This window comes from Bolinopsis microptera, chromosome 10, assembly GCF_026151205.1.
Source record: "Bolinopsis microptera isolate Bmic1 chromosome 10, MBARI_Bmic_1.0, whole genome shotgun sequence".
Classification (NCBI taxonomy): Eukaryota; Metazoa; Ctenophora; class Tentaculata; order Lobata; family Bolinopsidae; genus Bolinopsis; species Bolinopsis microptera.
The window spans coordinates 1,341,489-1,360,884 of record NC_087081.1 but is presented as its reverse complement, the minus strand read 5'-3'; the positions used below and the strand labels follow the sequence as shown (position 1 = coordinate 1,360,884).

General features: G+C 37.8%; 2 protein-coding genes across 2 annotated transcripts; one reads left to right on the top strand and one right to left on the bottom strand.

Moving 5' to 3' along the window:
* Positions 1-2,988: 2,988 nt before the first annotated feature.
* On the bottom strand, positions 2,989-3,705 carry LOC134822202 (uncharacterized). The gene has a single exon (XM_063833113.1). It carries the CDS (start codon positions 3,703-3,705, stop codon positions 2,989-2,991), a length of 717 nt encoding a protein of 238 aa, XP_063689183.1.
* Positions 3,706-17,556: 13,851 nt separating this feature from the next.
* LOC134822201 (uncharacterized) lies at positions 17,557-18,625 on the top strand. Its single transcript, XM_063833112.1, has 2 exons — positions 17,557-17,632; positions 17,856-18,625. Exons 1-2 carry the CDS (start codon positions 17,557-17,559, stop codon positions 18,623-18,625), a joined length of 846 nt encoding a protein of 281 aa, XP_063689182.1.
* Positions 18,626-19,396: the final 771 nt, after the last annotated feature.

The window sequence follows — 19,396 nt, the reverse complement described above, 5'->3', positions numbered from 1 at the left end:
CTATGATATAATCATCATTTATCAAATTTTATCCTAAGAATACTAAATTATATCCTGTATTTAAGCAATACTAAACGATAAGTTTGAAGTATTTTATGTTTTCAATAATTCAATAAAAATATGTATGATTGCTGCTATAAAGATTTAATTGTTGTTTCATTAATTGTTGTTTCATTAGTGCCAATGGAAAACAGTGACACTAGATCTATAGGCCCGATAGTGTCACCTTCATCTAAAAATAATCATAAAGCAATAAGATAAGTCATCATTCCGTTCGTTCATTTTTCTTGAGTTACAGCCTGATTAACGTTGCTAGCGCTGATACAATTCACTGAGATGATTCTGAATGGGGCGGCCCGCAAGGACTAGCCTGATCATTTAATCTTTCAAGGGAACCTTAACCAGTTTTCTTGATTGGAGAGTTTGATTGCGTCTGTGGAAATCATGATCTTTCGGTGAGCCGTTATTGGTATTGAGTAAAATGTGTTATTATTTTCTACAGTTTAAATTATTACATTTAATAACCAACATACCTTTTAACAGTCCCTACCGAAGAAGGGTAATCTGGGAATGATTTTCTGATTAACCCACTTATCTCCTTGACACTAAAACCTTCAGCCCTTTTCGTTTCGAGCCATTGTTCAAGCTCACTGTCGTCTTGCCAGCTTGTCATCTACACAGCTATCTAAAGCAAATATCAATAAAATATGACAAACGATTAATATCTTTTGGCTAGACAATTGCAGTATACCCAACCTAGTTGACAAAGCGGTGCTCAGATGATGTTTGACTCGGCTCTATTGATGTACATCATTGACATTAGATGTACACAATGGACATTGGATATCCATTGGTCACAATGGGAATACAGTCAGGCCCCTGTAATACGCGCCTCTGTAATAATATGCGGATCTCTTATATATGTTATCTAGCTGGCTAGTCCCTGTACTTTAGCCACCTAAATTGGGCGTCCATTGTGTCCAGTGTGTCCATTGTTTCTATTGTGCACAATGGACGATTCCAAAACAATGAACATATTCCACAATTTGATGTTTTGTGAGTGTGCCCATTGTGTCCACTGAGATGGACATGTCCATTGTGTCAATTGGACATGTCTATAAGTCATTGAATGTAGTCATTTTGGTCAGAGAATATTTGTTTTTTCTCTCTATTTGATTATCAAGAGGATAATCAAATAGAGAGAAAAGGAGTTTTGAAATGCAACAATAACATAAAGTCGGCTCTATTTGTAATAAAATGTCACAAAAGGAGCAGACCTTAAAGGAAAACGTATATGATAAAAACGATGTGAAAAAGTATGAATGGGTACTCCACATCAATGAGAATACATAAAAACAACAAGTAATAAAATTAAACGTCAGAAAAGTAACCAAACAGAGTGCAAAGGGGTTACGAAATGCAACAATAACGCAAAAAACTATTATGTATTCTTTTGAAAATATGACAGTATTTGTGTAAGCGCTCGATTTTCATAATACAATGTGAATTTTCTAAACTTTGCGCGGCGCACCTAAAATTTTGGTTCCACTTAAAATTAATTTTTTGCTCATAATTGTATTTAATATATTTAAACTAAATGTAATTACAAGATACATGGTTTAAAAATTTCAAAATACAGCAGCTAAGTACGAAAAATAAAATGCGCGCAAAAAGCCTAAAATTTGACCACTTTTTTTGATTTTTACCCAAGGAAAAATGAAACGATTTCTTTTATTTTAGTATCATTTTGTGCGGTTATGTTCGAGCTATCGTTATGCAAATTTTGGTGATATTTCAACGAAATTAACTTGCTCAAAAGTTCAAAAAATATGGTTTTTTGGCCTTTTTTGGCCCAAAAATCAGTTTTTTGCGATTTTACCCGGGGAAACTCAGTCCAATCATCCCAAAACAACTTTTAATCGATTCTACGGTCAAAAATACGTCTAGTGAGGTGTATCTGGGGTCCCTAGCGTACAGATCAGAAAATGCCCGTAAGGCCTTCTACTATATAGAATAGATTAGATAGGACTATGAAAGTTTTTGTAGAAGAACAATGGTCTGAGGTGAAACACGTGCTATCTGGTGTCCCTCAGGATTCTGTTTTAGGCTCTCTCTTATTTTTGCTGTATATAAATGATTTACCTGATATAGTTAAGAATAAAATAAAATTATTTGCTGATGATCTTAAGCTGATTGGTAATGCGGCTAAACATAAAAGTGTTGCTGATGATATTGCAGAATTGGAAGTTTGGGAGAGTATTTGGCTTTTAAAGTTCAATCCTGCCAAATGTAAAGTAGTTCATGTTAGTCTTAATAATAATCCTAAATTAAATTTTGTTAATGGTGTAAAACTTGAAGCATCTGCTCAGGAAAAAGACTGGGGGGTTATTTTTTTCTATATCCTGTCATCACTCCTGGAGTAATGAATATTATATGTTTATTGCAATGTAAAGATACAGTTAAACTGCGAAGGCACAACACCAAACCAACCCTACTCTATCTCCCAAAAACAACCTTCTCCTGGTCAGCCATGTCCCTCATCCTGCACTTGACCCCCGCAGAGGTCACAAGCCCATCGGAGCACAAATGAGCGAGAAACGGGGAAGCCTTAGCTACCGGGCCAAGGACTGCATCACTAGCAGCGAAATACGGATATACCCTCCCTTTTACATGCGTTCAACCGGCACCCGAACCACACGCTGTTTCTTAGACATAACTTCCCACTTACATCAGTGTCTTCTCGCATCAACTGGCATCGGCAAGTGGCGACACTGTGTAGACTCAACCCTGAGCTTGATCAGAATCTTCAGTCACAAACCTGACACCGTTTCGGGGCTTTCATTGCGATACGGTTTTCTGTCAGGTGCCCCAGCAGTCTCTCTTGGACCACCATCTGATCTGACAATCACCCGAGGATACCTGCTAGAGCTCGCGATTTGCGACGAGTTAGCTTATGGCACCTCTGGCTGTTAGGTGAAGTCATAAAGCTCAAACAGCTCTCATCTCCCACTCTCTTTTCCTAGATAGCAGATAAATCCATCTTGAACAATGGGCTGCATCCTTCCCACAATCTCTGACCAACTTCTTGAGGGCTCTCCCAGTCAGACCAATCTTCCTTGATGCACACTCCAAACTTGCTGCGACCACACCTCTAGCACCAACCTCAACAGCAAAGCTGAAACATGACCACCCATTAGCTTGTATTTCCGCTTGTAGACTGTTATACCGATCAAGCTTCAGCTCATGGGATGCAGCTATTCTCTCTTCCGACGGTACTGTAAGCTCCCACCAGATTACTCTCTTGGAAGCTTTCGAGAAAAGAACCAAATCTGGTCTTAATCTGGTCGTTGCTATATCCGACGGGAATTTCAGCTGCTTATCCAGGTCTGCTAATACTATCCAATCAGTGGCCCCACTCAGAATCCCAAACTCACTGACTTTCGACCTCTTCACCTCCTTAAACCTCCCTCCTGCTGGAACAAACTCAATGGCTTTCCGAGTGACACAAGAGCTCTTCCTCTTGTTGACTCTCCGCTCACAATGGAATTTCACTTGGTCTGCTATTTGTTTAAGCACCTTATCGTGGCGCCATCGGTATCTCCCTTGACTTAGTGATACAGGACAACCAGCCAGAATATGCGGCACAGTTCCCAACTTGTCACCACACAGCTTGCACATCCCATCCTCATCCTCGCTCCACTTCATAAATATAATAATCAATAAATTAGAATAGAAACTTGTCTTCTTTTCAGCTCACTCTGAAACCTCTTCCTCTACATTCTCAGCCTCATCATCAACTTCATCATCTTCATCATCAACATCATCACCCCTGTCTTCATCGTTGGTGGTGTGTGCAAGATTTAGGTCCAGTTCGTCAACAGGTATTGCTTTCTCATAATACCGTCCTCTGTGTCCTCTCACTGCAATCAATACTGTCTTAAGTAGCTCAAACCGCAAACGACGTCTGAGATTTGCCATAATGAGGCTTTTGTCCTGGCTGGTCTTGGCTGCCAGAAGTGTTGCTACTCGTCTAAGGAACATGGTAGCCTGTGGGCCCATACCTCCGGTGGTCGAGAATACAAGGCCATTGCAGGTTCCTTTTTCAATCTGTACACAGCGGTCTCAATATTTCCTTTCTTTCTCTCTCTCATGCTTGCTGTACATCTTTGCTGGGGTGTTGTGATTAGCGTTGGATTTGGCTCCAGGGTGTAAAACCCTTGGGGGTTATTACCCATAACTCCTTGCTTTGGAATGAGCAGATAAAAGCATGCATTTCTAAAGCAAATCGTATGATATGTTGGATTATAAGAAATTTAGTAATAAGGGAAAAAGGAGTTATGATAACCATCTATAAAGCTTTAATAAGACCTCATTTAGAGTATTGTGACCAATTGTGGAATCCAGTTGCGGCTCATGGAAGTTTGGGGATTGTTTTGGAGCTGGAGAGCGTCCAGAGGCGGTTTACCCGTCTTATTAATGAGGTGGGTACTCTTCCTTACAACCGTATACTGGAAATTCTCAATTTGACAACCCTGGCAGAGCGGTGAATACGTGGGGACCTTATTGAAGCTTTTAAGGTTATTAATGGTTTAACCGAGTACGGCTCAGATTTGTTCAAAGTGAGCAGATCTGGTCTTAATCTTGTATCATCCAACAGATGTTGTAAGAGTATGGCAAAGATTAGGAATCTCCAAAGTTCATTTCTTCCAGAGCGAGTTATTCCTTACTGGAACAAACTTCCTCCAGATGTTAAGAACTCGGTGACTGTTTTAAGTTTTAAGATTAAATTAGAAGGGTTTAAAAAGATATGATTGCTAAGGATATTTCTAATGATTCACATTTTTGGAATGTTTCAAATGAAGTATTAGGGAGAATTGAAGGACCTAGCTATGTTAGTAATAAAGAGAAGCATAACGATTATCTTTATTTCCAACCTTTTGTGGCAAAAAAGCGATTTATAAATCTTTATTCCACTGGGAAGTATGAATAGGGTTATCTTTTGGGGATCCTTTTTGAACTTATTTGAAATTTTTTAATAAAGTTGTAGTTAATAATTTATTAATTTTGGTGGTAAGATATTTATATTTTTCCATATAGTGATTTGATACTTTGTAGACATGTGTGATGATGTTATGTCATAATTTTTACTTTACTTCACTTTACTTTTATATGGTTCTAATAATTCATTCAGACATGAAGTTTTGCTTTTCAAATTTAGTCGTTCAAGCTGCCTGAGTTCAGGAAGTTTGCCAAAGGGGCCCAGATATTCTTGTCACCTTTACCCTGGGATGAGAGAATAACTTTTTTTACTCTTGATTTGAATACACCATTCAAGTGATTGGCTCCTTTTTGAGGGAATATTCACTCATAATTTTGGTAAAGAGTTACTAATCAATCGATATCCAGTGCTTCTATTTCATCTGGAGCACTTCTTCGTTTTCCATGATGTCCACGTAGAGCAATGATTGTGGTTCATAAGAGATCAAAGCAGATCCTCTTCCTTAGAAAGTGATGGTATCTGAATATCTCATTCCAGATTTTGTAGACATTTTTTCTGCAAGTCTTTTTGTAAGAACTTGGGCTTCCGTCCCCATACCACCAGTTGTAGATAAAACCACTGGTGCAAACGTACCTCTCTTGATCTCCAACACTCGGGCGTTAAACGCAGTCTTCTTTCGTTTCTCATGGCTCTTGTACATGTTGGCTATAGTGTTCAAAGCTTGATTAGAGGGTGTAGGGGCATGGAAGACCCTAATATCAAAAAATGCTCTCTTACGGGCTCAAAACACTTCTAGCACTAACATCTAAGCGTGCTTCTTCTGCTGTGTTTGCACCTGGTGGTAACTTGACTGGCAACAACGGTGGTTCCACACATACATCTCTGCATCCCGCATTCTGCATCAGTTCAGCTATGACATCTCTGAGGGGATTGTGTCTCAGGTTTACATAACCACCTTTCTTGCATACTAGCAGATGAGATGATTGATAGTATTAGTTTCTCCACAGACACACTTTCTTGAAGTATCCTTGATTTTTAGATTATATCTTAGGCCAAAGCATCATTAAATTCCTTTTTGTTGAATGAGTATCCATAAGACTGCAGTGGGAGTGATGTTAATCAGCAACTTGCCCCCTTTTCTGTTGCAAGATCAAGCTGAAGCTTCTGTATCTGGTTAAGCTCTGGTAGAACTTCCTCACGTTTCTGCTTGTAGAACTGCTGTCTTCTTCTCGAAATTTCAGCTTTTACTTCAACAGCCTTCTGATGATTCTCTGTATGTTCTGATACTTGATTTAAGATTGCATCAGTAAGATTCTCTGTGGCAAAGAGTGAGTATTCATACTTAAGATCAGCTGTCTGGCTCAGATCGTATATACTCAGGCCCACATCTCTGCAGGGTCCCCTTGTGTAACACCCTCTTCACTTAAGATCTCCTCATCTGTCCTTGCTATTACCAGTCTTGCAGGTTCTCGATATATGTTTATGATGTATGAAGCTAGCTCAGGGCAGGTGTACTGAATATTATGAAGGGCACCCGTTAAGAGATCATGAATCTTGTAGAGGCTCCTTCACTCTTCAGGTCACTTCAAGTTCATGTAAACTTTATATTTATTTATTTATGATATAAGTGAAGCTGTAAACCATTTGAAATTGAAATTGCAATATCAGATGTATCAAGTTTTGACGATGTGGCAGAGCCAGAAAATATATTAATATAAATGTACAGTTTTTTTCTTAAACTTAGAACTTCGCTTTACTAACCGAGTCAAGAATCTTCAAGTTGTTAAAAATGGGCTTTGTATGCTCTTTTACCACCACAACCACCACCACCACCACCAAGATTAGCCGTGAGCACTATTTTAACAATACATATTCCTTCCAGATGTCAAACAAATTTTCAGACCACATGAAACGGTTCTCCTCCAAACGGTCCAAGAAATCTTCCTTGAAACTGATAAGCTTCCAGGAGGTAAATAAATGTATAAAATTCAAGTTTTATACAGCACATTATATCATAAATAAAAATAATTTAAGGTGCTTCTGACGTGCTGCAAAGAATGACACAAGTCAGATGGGTAGTGGGTACTGTTAATAGCACACCCTACTAAGGCATATAATAATATGAATGAATAAAGGAATTAATGACGAGGATTTTATCATTCTTATAATGCCGAGGCCGAAGGCCAAGTTGTTAATTTTTATTATGACTGAGGCTGTATAGTAGGCCAAAGTTGTAATAGAAGATTGACGCTCTAACCGAGTCTGTAATCCGTATCCAATGTAGAGGAATCACCGATGATGTTGAATAGTATTTCATAATTATATTATATATATTAAAAACTGTTACTGAAGGGCCATAATAACTCCTAGTTGACTACAAATAAAACTTCAGGCGAGGCCCAAGACGGCAGCAAAATATGAGAAGATTGGACTCATCAAGGAGGTTGAGTACGACAGTATCGCAATAGAGGTGGAGCGGCTGAGAGAATGTGCTTACAAAGTGTATGGAAAATCTAACACGGACTTTAAATGTACGCTGCTGCGTTCTATTAATGGGCCCATTATCGAAAATTACCGGCATCTGCCAACAGTAACAGGGGCGGGGAAGATGAACCTCTTGGTTCATTTCGAAGAAGGCCCCGCCTCTGTACCTCAGGTGGTAATCACAATCGACTCAGAGGAGCCATCAGGATCCGGCTCTGGTGCCTGGGATCCCGGTCATTCGACTTCAGAAGTGACACCAGTTGGTGTATCATCAGGTGTTACTCGAACAGTTTTCGTGCCGAGGCCGAAGCGAAAGCGGCCAGAGATTAACCAGTTGTTAGAGTCCGGAAAAAGGAGGCCAGTGCCTAGAACCCTACCGACCATGCAGGTAACTCTCAGTGAGTACTCTGTGGTGGACTGTTCCTGGGAGTCCTTCCCGCCTCAGACGGGAAGGATTGTGCGAGAAGAGGTGCTGTTGGGTGCTGGAGGCTGCAGGAATGCCTACAAAGGAGTCCTGTACCTGCAGAACCAGCAGCCTCAGAGTGTTGTGGTTAAAGAGTTCTCGCAGACAGGCATCGAGAATCTGCAACAAAATCTCGATGGTGAACAACTAGATATCGGGGCGGAAATGAAAATCGTTATCCAGACCAACGAAACCGCTCTGGAATATGCCGAGATGTACAATGATAGGGTTGGAAAACAACTTATCAAGTACAACAAAGTGCATCTCGGTACATTCGAGAGCGGGGTGACAGTCTTTGTTGAACCCTTCATTGAAGGAGAGACCTGGAAGGCTGTGCTCAACACGGGGATGTTAGAAACCGGGACAGGACTTCCAGAGCAGGACCTCTTGGATCTCTGCCTGTCCTTCTGTCATTTTACACTCGAACAGAGTGATGGGCAAATGATAGTTTTGGATGTTCAAGGTGTCAAAAACACCTTTATTGATCCGGTTGTCTGCACCGGTGCTGTTGCAGACCCAGACTTTGCCCTTTTTGACGCCGGAAACATGTTTGAGCAAGCAATCATGAACTTTAAATCTTGGCACCTCTGTAACGACCGGTGCAGGGGTCTTGGACTGTCAAGTTTTCCAAGTTAAATACATATTATTAGGTAGTGCGCCATCGACAGTGAGCCGCGTGTGCCGACTGTAGGATGTTTTTAGCACTTATTTCGGCCAGCTTCAAATTCGTGACACAAATGAATTTTCAGGTACCTTCCCTTTATTTAATTTAACAAAACTTGGTGACATTATTGATAGGCTTAGAAGGAATCTATCCTAAAAAAGTGAAGCATATCCAGTTATCAGACATTATGTTACAGCTCAAAGCAACGTTTTTTGCCTCATTTTTATCACCATATCAACTCCAATATCCACCAAGTTTTTCGGACAGTTGTGAAAGCCCTATTGGAAATTTTCAGAATGATACTATTTAAGGAACCGAAGATATCTCCAAATAACACTTCAAAAATCATCGAATTTTGTCAAATTACGCGAGTTTTAGACTTATTTTATTCCCATAGCCGTGAATCACCAATTTTGGCACCTTGACGAAACTTACTGATAATTCTAAAAAGATATGACAAATTTGATATTGTGAAAATGCTCACACTCTCTAGAAAACAATAGTACAAAAATCTTGAAAATCCGAGCAACTTTATTTTTATCGTGCACCTCCTAATAATATGTAAATCAAAACGTTACAATTTGTATGACTACTGATTTTATTGTTGTTTTGTTTTCTTTTTAATACTATTTTACAAGGTGTCCGGTAAAGAATAGTATTTCACGCGATACTAAAAAAGTTTTGATCTAGCTACAATAATAATTTCAAGTTCCTACGTCAAATACAGTAACAAAAACGTCTCTCAAATTTTCAAATGTACCATTCTTTTCAGGACACCTTGTATTATTAAATTCTTGATGTGATAGCATTTGTAAACTGAACGCAATTGCAGTATATAAAACGTAACTACTATATTGCATTATGTAATGTAATTATAACCATGTGAGAGAACAGGAGATGGAGCCTTAAAATATTGAATTATTGATTTACACCTACTGAAAACAATATTTCTTAACTTATAAGTATAAATTTCTTGCATAAATCTATTTTATCCTCGTCTATAGCTGTGGTTCTGCCGAGGAAATAGCGGTTGACTCGACATGGACTGTTTTGTGGATCACAGCTGAGATGATTATCTCCTATTCTCGCACGTTTTTAATTTCAATTGAATTGTAATCAATATGTAAACTGTAAACTGAACAGATAACTACGTAGTTTTCAAGAAACTGCGCAGTGTGCAAACATTCATCTAGTTGAAGTGACAATTTTGCAAAATCAAGTTTATCAACTACCTACTCAACTATGTATTTATCTGTTTAACTTTAAGCCCCAAACGGTATATCGGCCTCCACGTGGCTTGGGGTGGGTGGTTTTTTAATGAATGAACTATAGGGTCCCAAAAAGCAGTCTAACCTAATCGTGATATCGTGATATGGTTTATCTAATGAACTCCTAAATTAGATCCAGTGTTAGCTGAATCTATAAATCCAGTGTTAGCTGAATCTATCAATTTTTTGGGACGCTATATTTCTATATTTAAATACTAGCGAACGATGCCATATAATACAGTCAAACCTCAATTCACCGTGGTTTTGAGTAAATGAATAAAAGTGCCAAATTGGGGATTCTGTTAAATTGGGGCCTGGTTAATGGAGGTTTGATTGTATATTATACTATAATACCAACGTTATAGAACTGTACTGAACCGAATCGGTTTATGACCTTATTAATTATTTTACAATTTCTCAAATGGTGTAGTGTAGTGTAGTGTAGTGTAGTGTAGTGTAGTGTAGTGTAGTGTAGTGTAGTGTAGTGTAGTGTAGTGTAGTGTAGTGTAGTGTAGTGTAGTGTAGTGTAGTGTAGTGTATTGTATTGTAGTGTAGTGTAGTGTAGTGTAGTGTAGTGTAGTGTAGTGTAGTGTAGTGAAGTGTTGTGTGATACAATGTTGGACAACAAGATAGCGTGTAATATCGAAGCTTATATATGTTCCTAGATGCCAAGCCGATATGGTTCTATGAGCCGCGAAGCGAAGCTGAGTTATTTATGTAAACTGTAAAGTAAAGAAATCACACGCTACCTAGGGTACCTAGTATAACCTTATTTTACCATGACAAGACTATTTATTATAAGTTAATCGTATTTTCGTAATACAGGGTATTTGCAAATGTGATATTTGCTATTTTATTTAGCAAAATTTAGTTACAACCTTGGCTTTGCCACTTCGCTTGATTCAATATTGTGTAGTTGATGAAAGTCGACTGATACATATCAATTTGACATATAATTTTTTTCTGTGTTTTATTGATCTGACTTATTTTTTTATGTTTAAAGTAAGCCTAAGTTTGGCGACAAAAATAATGTATTGTCAATATACAATGTAATACACTGTCCAACCTTTATTGTATATTATGTACACGCTGTCCCAAAAAGTATGTTTTACACCCTATAACTTCGGTCTGAAATAGGCAGCAACTTGATTTTTGGATGTTCAATGGAAAATCGAATAATTGCTGTGCCATAATAAGTTATGGGTAAGTTCCTACCCTCTTTAGATTGTAGAACCGGAATAAGTTACCGAATTTCAAAAAATGGTGTCAACACATATTGTTCCTTCCATTGTACATTGGGTATGTACATAGATTAAATAGTTTACTTAAATACATGCAAGAATAAAGTTGCTACCGAATTCCAGACCACGGTTGTAGAATTTACAGTGTTCGAAAATGGAACATAGGTACTCTTTGGGATATTCTATACATTAAATCCTTGATATACCGTGCTTGACAGGGGAAACGATAAATGTACTATTTACTTAAGTTTGCCTATGAACACGGCACACTGCACTGCATGATGAGATCATGAAAGTGGTATATCGAGGTACATATATTGTATGGCATATTCAATTGTTATATAATATATTGCTATATCCATGAATCAATTCAACCATATTGACAATTGCTAACAGTTGCAAAAGATAACCAATTACTTATAACTTAGCATGAGCGGAGAATGACTATAACCGGAAGAATACCACGTGGTGGGATGAACGACCACAACAATAACGAATAACACAGCTTATATGATCAGTCCAATATAATAACAGCAAATTTGGCCGATTTTTGAGTATTTGAGCCGTAGAATAGATGGCAGATTTTTGTTTATTAACATTGCATTATCTTCTTTGCCGTGTTAATAAAGGTTTGGTTATAATCTTTTAACTTCAGGTGGAAAATAAAAGTTGCATTAAATGTAAATTAGTTGTATAAAAGTATAAATTGAACAATCGCTGTTAATAAGTGGCATGGTTAGTGTTTGAGATTCAGCTTAGTTCGAGGAATGAAATTACAGTAATAGTGCACATAATATATATCATAGAGAGGACTTTAACGGTTATATTATGGCTTTAATATTATCTTTTTTCACAGGAGTGTGGCATCCATTTAAGCCAGGAGGAAAAAGACTTGGTGACCGCACATTCGGAGCTTGAAAATACCAGCATTGGTCTTACGTTTCAATCCGAGATTGTTGAGGCATCATTGATCCAGCATTACAAAGAGGTAACCGTGCGATAACCGTGTAATCCACATTTATCGGATTTCTCTTAATTTCTTGACATATATTTTCGAGTTGTTAATTGTTGATTGTTGCATCTGTGGGCCAGGTCAATTATAAAAAATATAGTTTCAATATAATTACGTATGGTTAATGTTTTCAGGATCTTGAGATAGCAGATTTAAGACGCCATTATACCCTGGTGCGAACCGACGTCAGAAGTCGAAGACAGTAGTAGCACTTTGCAAACAGTGTTTTTTAAAAAGATTTCGAGAAGCCAGTTTTGTAATAATCAGCAAGCGGCTGAGGAACTATTTGACTATTTTAAGTATTCATTTTAATTTAAGTAATTTAAATGGTACTCTACGTTCAAATCACCGATCTAAATTGTGATTTGGTTATCTTTAACCTTTGAGTGTGTTATTAAATCTACTATTAATTAATTTAAAATTGGTACTCCTAAAAAATCAATCCACTTTTAATATACAACGCAAACTAAATTTCTTTTAGCAGGGTTGGATTTTGAAATATATGTGTAATGTTCATGGAGGGCCAAGCGTGAGTTAGATACATAATTGGTACAATTATGGAGCATCGCGGCTCTAGGCAGCTCTGTTAAAACTAGATCAAAACCGACATTACGGCACGTATTGGCCTTACACAGAGGTATAATGAGACCTGAAGTGAGGTCAATACGTGCCGTAATGTCGGTTTTGATCTAAATTTAATCCAAATTCGTATCGTTTCACTTATCCTTTCAAAGTTTCAACAGAGTTTCCTAGAGCCGTGTTGCTCCCAAATCGTACCAATTATGTTATTTTTGACATATAGTCTGCAGCGCACCCAAAATGCACGGAGAAGTGTGTTTGTTTTGATATTCTGTTAAATACTATTTATGATTTATTTTGTCCTAATAATGAAGGTGCTGTTCATTCTAATCTAAGTTTAAAGGTGCTGTTATATCAAAAGTAAAATTGGTCAAATTAAATTGGTCTCATCTCAAGTATGGTGCAGAAATTCTTGCTGTGGAATTTAAGACATCCACTGGAATTAAGTTTGTTGTATGCACATGTTATCGTGTTGGTACACTGGGCTCCGCAAATCATGAAAAAATTGTTGAGTCTTTGAAAACTCTTCTCAGAAGAAGAGGACTGAGTAAAGTCTTCATACTAGGAGATTTTAACCTGACCGGAGTTTCCTGGTCTACCCTGGCCAGCTCCTGTCCTATTGAGCAATCTTTTGTTGAATCTTTTGTTGATCTAGGCCTTCAACAATGTGTGTTAACACCTACCCACTGCAAAGGCAAAACACTTGACCTATTGCTCACAAACTCTGTGTCAAATATTAATGACCTAATGGTAGGTGAGAGAGATAGTGCTTGCAAGTCTGACCACTTCCCCATCAATTTTAAGATCAACGTTAAAGTTGGTAGGAAGAAGCCAGTCAGGCGTATGTGCTATAACTTTAAGACTGTGAACTGGGAGAGGCTAAACCATGAACTCCGACACACGAATTGGGATGCATTGCTCAATGGCACAGAACCTGAAATTGGATGGAAAAAATTTAAGGACAAACTTTTTAATGTCACAGATAAATTTGTTAAAAAATGCTCTGTCAAGACTGATGGCCAAGATCCATGGTTTGACTCGGAGTGTTATGATGCATGGCGTAAGAAAGTGAGATTACATAAAGAAAGGCATAAAAGTGATAGAGCTGAAATTGCATTCTCCCTTGCTAGGAAGAATTTCAAAAATGTGGTTGCTCAAAAAATGAGGGAAACATTAAATGAATCTGATGATAGTGCTTTAATAACAAAAAAATTTTGGTCCTATGTCAAATCGAAGACAGCTAGTCAGCGGATCCCTGAGTTTGTAAGCCACAAAGGCACTGTCCGCAACTGCCCTGAAGACCAGGCCAACCTATTTAATGACTTTTTCTTCGAGCAGTTCTCTGAGGCATCAACTTATGACATAGATATAGATTACTCTAATGATTGGCGCTTTGATATTGAATTTGACCACAGAAGGGTTCGCAAAATCCTTTCCAATATTAATGCTAATAAAGCTTATGGACCTGATGGTATCCATGGGAAACTTTTGAAAAACTGTGCGGTTGGGCTCGCATACCCTATATCAATACTTTTTCATTCATGCTACAACATTGGGACACTACCAAGGGAGTGGAAACTGGGGCACATTGTACCAATATTCAAGAAAGGGGATAAACATGAGGTTTCAAATTATAGGCCAATTTCTCTTACATGCTTAATCACAAAAGTTCTTGAACGCATAATAAGAGATGAGTTATTGGCACTTACTAATGGCATGATCAATGACAAACAGCATGGTTTCCGAGCTGAGAGATCTTGTGCAACTAATCTTGTAGGACTGTGCGACAGCCTAGCGCTCTCACTGAATGAAAATATGAGAACAGATGTAGTCTACTTTGATTTTGCCAAAGCATTTGACTCGGTTAACCATGATCTTATATTATTTAAGCTAAAGAGCAAATTTGGTATTGATGGGAGGCTACTGAAATTCATCACTGATTATCTAAGAGACAGGCAACAACAGGTCTTGATAAGTGGCAAGTTTTCTTCTATGAGAAACGCCCAGTCTGGTGTACCTCAAGGGTCAATTTTGGGACCATTGCTGTTCATTATGTTCATTGATGATATATCAGTGGGGATTTCACCAGGCACACAACTGTCACTGTATGCCGATGATACTAAAATTTGGCGTAAGATTGTTTCGGAGTCTGATATCCTGCGACTGCAGAAGGACATTGATTATCTCCATGACTGGTCACTTTCTAATAAAATGAGATTTCATCCCGACAAATGTAAGGTCCTCACCGTCGCAGGAAGGATATCCGAAACAGTTTCCCTCCTTAGTGTCCTACCACTCTTTAACTTTGTATACTCCATGGGAAGAATCACACTTGACTATGTTGATCATGAAAAGGATCTGGGTGTAATTGTGACATCAAATCTCGATTGGAAAGATCAGTGCTCCAAAGTCCTTTCTAAGGCAAACCAAAAATTAGGCATGGCGAGAAGAAATTGTTATTTTGTCCAAGACGTAAATCGTCGTAGAGTACTGTATCTCACTTTAGTGAGGAGCCTATTTGAGCATTGCTCGGTTATATGGAGACCAGTCACAAAATCCCAGATAAGCAAGCTGGAGGGCCTCCAAAAGCGTGCTATTAAGTGGATTCTTCACGAGGAGTATATGAGTTATCCACCATCCACATACATTCAAAAATGCAGACAGCTGAAGATTATGCCGATTGAAGACCGCTTTGACTTCTTGGATCTCATCTTCTTCTTTAAAATTGTGAAGCAACATATACCTGTCACTTTACCCTCATATTTGCAACCATTTCAAGGCCACTCAAGGCTCAGAAATAGTCACATGGACTCTCTATGTTTTGTAAGCTCTATCTCACCTCGAGCAAGCTCCAACGCTTTTGCCAAGAATTTCTTCTATAGGACCCACACTAAGTGGAATCACATTCCTCTAGATATCCGTGAGATAGAGAGTATCACTGATTTTAAAAGTAAACTTTCCACTTACATGTGGGGGAAAATTATCCCGGTGGATTCGGACTCTGAACTTGACTATTCAATAGAAACAAATCCGTAAAATAGTTTATTCAAGATTATCTATTCTTGCTGTCTGCATTCACATATTTCTCAATTTCATCTCACAGCACAATATTTTATGAATTGATTGAATGGGTGTGTGATTTTGTTTAAAGTAACTTATTACAATTTTATAAGGGCCCATGCTTGTGCAGGAGCTGCATTTGCACTCAATATCTGTGTTTTGGTGACCCTCAGGTCCTTTGGTTACATACATTTTGTCCGAGACAATTTCAACTTTGACAATCCATGCTTAGAGGACAATATTATATTTAACTAATTCATTGTGTAAACTTGTATGTAATTGACTGATTTGAAAGATTTCAATAAAAAAAAAAAATAGAATATATTTAAAAAAATATATATATATTGCGCTGATGTACCGTTTATTCGGGTAGTGAATGAACGATAACGCTCATGAAATTTATTGGGATCATAGAGTATGGCTGATGGTAACTAGTGTTATAGTTATCTCCCGATTAGCCGTGCTTGTCGGGGAAAGGGAGATGCATGCATGGTCTAATGTGAATTTCATGCGGTAAAAAACCACTGCGTATGATAAATCGGGAGGCACGGTAAATAGGTAGCAGAGATGACTCGTGACCGCAACATTAAACATATAAGGAATTTGCCATTTATAAATGTAATTTGCACTATTATAGTGCACTGCACGGGACCCCTCAGTTTCAGTTCCTTGTTTCACAGACCGTTCAGCAAGGACATTCACTGAGTTTATCGGGTTAATAAGCACTTTCCAAAATCTATAGTGCAAAATCTATTTATAGCCATATTCCCTCGTGTTATCTGGCAATTTCTGATGCAGAATATGTAAAAGCGGTCAATATGGAACGCGCATACGTTTTAAAATCAATAACGTGGCGCAGCACGTACGTACATATAGGTGAGCCATCTCGGCCACGCGCAAAACAAAATCATTTTCATTTTCAAATTTGAAAATGGTTTTTTTTGCGCGTGGCCGAGATGGCTCACCTATATAAACGTACGTGCAAATCGTTTGCAAAATAAAAATCGTTTTCAAAATCAAAACCGTTTTCAAAATCAAAAACGTTTTCAAAATCAAAATCAAAAACGTTTTCAAAATCAAAATAGATACCGTTTTCAAAATCAAAATCAATATCGTTTTCAAAATCAAAATCAATATTGTTTTTAAAATCAAAACCAATATCGTTTTTAAAATCAAAATCGATATCGTTTTCAAAGTCAAAATCAATATCGTTTTCAAAATGAAAATCAAAATTGAAATCAAAATCAAAATCAAAATCGAAATCAAAACCGTTTTCAAAATGAGAATTGTTTTTAATTTCAATATGAAAATCGTTTTTTATTTAAATTTTAAAATAATTTTAGAAATCAAATTCAAAATCGTTTTTATTTTGTGATTAATTGTATAATTAATTTTTAAATTAAAAATTTTCAGTGAAAATTTAGGTGAGCCATCTCGGCCGCCATAGAAATCCTCCCCATTTGTGAACGGTCACTTTTGCTTTTGTGATCAGTGAATTTCAGAGTGTTTAGGGAGGAATATAATAGAATGTACCTACTCCAGACTCTCAGAGCATTCCTGATTTGGCCTTAACGTTTTACTTAATGAAATTGTGTGTTTGTAGTTGTTAATTTTGCTTCCTATTTTCTGAACATCTGAAATATGTTGTTACACTATCCAAATTGTACCTCCTACTCGTTTTGGTTAAAGTTCAGTGTTTTGGGTTTCGTTGGTATTATTATTAATGCAATAATTATCTTTTTCCTCGATTGTTATTTAATGGTAACAGCATTAATAGTTAATGCTCATGGCAAGAGTCATCAAAAATATCTCCTTCCTGTCCCTCATTGTCATCCTACTAGCTTGTTTAGACGTTATCGAGGGTGAGAATTGTATTTTCATTTAGCTCTGTTTACTTAGCTAGCATCTTTAATTAAACACCGCCGCCACGAATTCAGTCATGCCGTGAAAAAGGTCGGCCTTATTTCTGATGCACAAACTTATCCAAACAATGAAGTGCCTAAGGTCGGGAAAAATTATGATTCAGTGCTATATTTTTCATCATTTCCTGAAAAATTTGTGATGGTTAATAATTAATTATTTCAGGATATCTTACAACGACTACGGAATCATCATCAAGCAGTTATACAACACCCTACTCAACCACAACTACAAGCAGTCCTTCCCCTGAATCAAGTCAAACAACATCTACATCAGCATCATCGTGCAGTTATACCACACCCTACTCAACCACAACTACAAGCAGTCCTTCCCCTGAATCAAGTCAAACAACATCTACATCAACACCATCAAGCAGTTATACCACACCCTACTCAACCACAACTACAAGCAGTCCTTCCCCTGAATCAAGTCAAACAACATCTACATCAACACCATCAAGCAGTTATACCACACCCTACTCAACCACAACTACCAGCAGTACTTCCCCTGAATCAAGTCAAACAACATCTACATCAACACCATCAAGCAGTTATACCACACCCTACTCAACCACAACTACAAGCAGTCCTTCCCCTGAATCAAGTCAAACAACATCTACATCAACATCATCAAGCAGTTATACCACACCCTACTCAACCAAAACTACAAGCAGTCCTTCCCCTGAATCAAGTCAAACAACATCTACATCAACACCATCAAGCAGTTATACCACACCCTACTCAACCACAACTACAAGCAGTCCTTCCCCTGAATCAAGTCAAACAACATCTACATCAGCACCATCAAGCAGTTATACCACACCCTACTCAACCACAACTACAAGCAGTCCTTCCCCTGAATCAAGTCAAACAATAAGTCCAGGTTTTCTTACAGTTTATATCTTGAATTTCCTGAAAGAATGCATGATGAATTGAGTGAATGTTGAATCTGCTACCTATCTGATAATTCTATCGAAGAAGAATATTTGCGTGTTAAAAACTTAATCTAGATATCCGTAATTTTATATTATCTATTTGCCACCTAAACAGCCACTACTTTAGGCTGATAACAATCTGAACATGTTACCTAAACAAACAACACTCAGCCACTACTTTAGGCTGATAACAATCTAAACATGTTACCTAAACAGACAACACTCAGCCACTACTCTAGGCTGATAACAATCTGAACATGTTACCTAAACAAACAACACTCAGCCACTACTCTAGGCTGATAACAATCTGAACATGTTACCTAAACAAACAACACTCAGCCACTACTTTAGGCTGATAATAGTGTGAACATTTCATCTAAACAGACAACACTCAGCCACTACTCTAGACTGATAACAATCTGAACATGTTACCTAAACAAACAACACTCAGCCACTACTCTAGGCTGATAAAAATCTGAACATGTTACCTAAACAAACAACACTCAGCCACTACTCTAGGCTGATAAAAATCTGAACATGTTACCTAAACAGACAACACTCAGCCACTACTCTAGGCTGATAACAATCTGAACATGTCACCTAAACAGACAACACTCAGCCACTACTCTAGGCTGATAACAATCTGAACATGTCACCTAAACAGACAACACTCAGCCACTACTCTAGGCTGATAACAATCTGAACATGTTACCTAAACAAACAACACTCAGCCACTACTCTAGGCTGATAACAATCTTAAACAGACAACAAT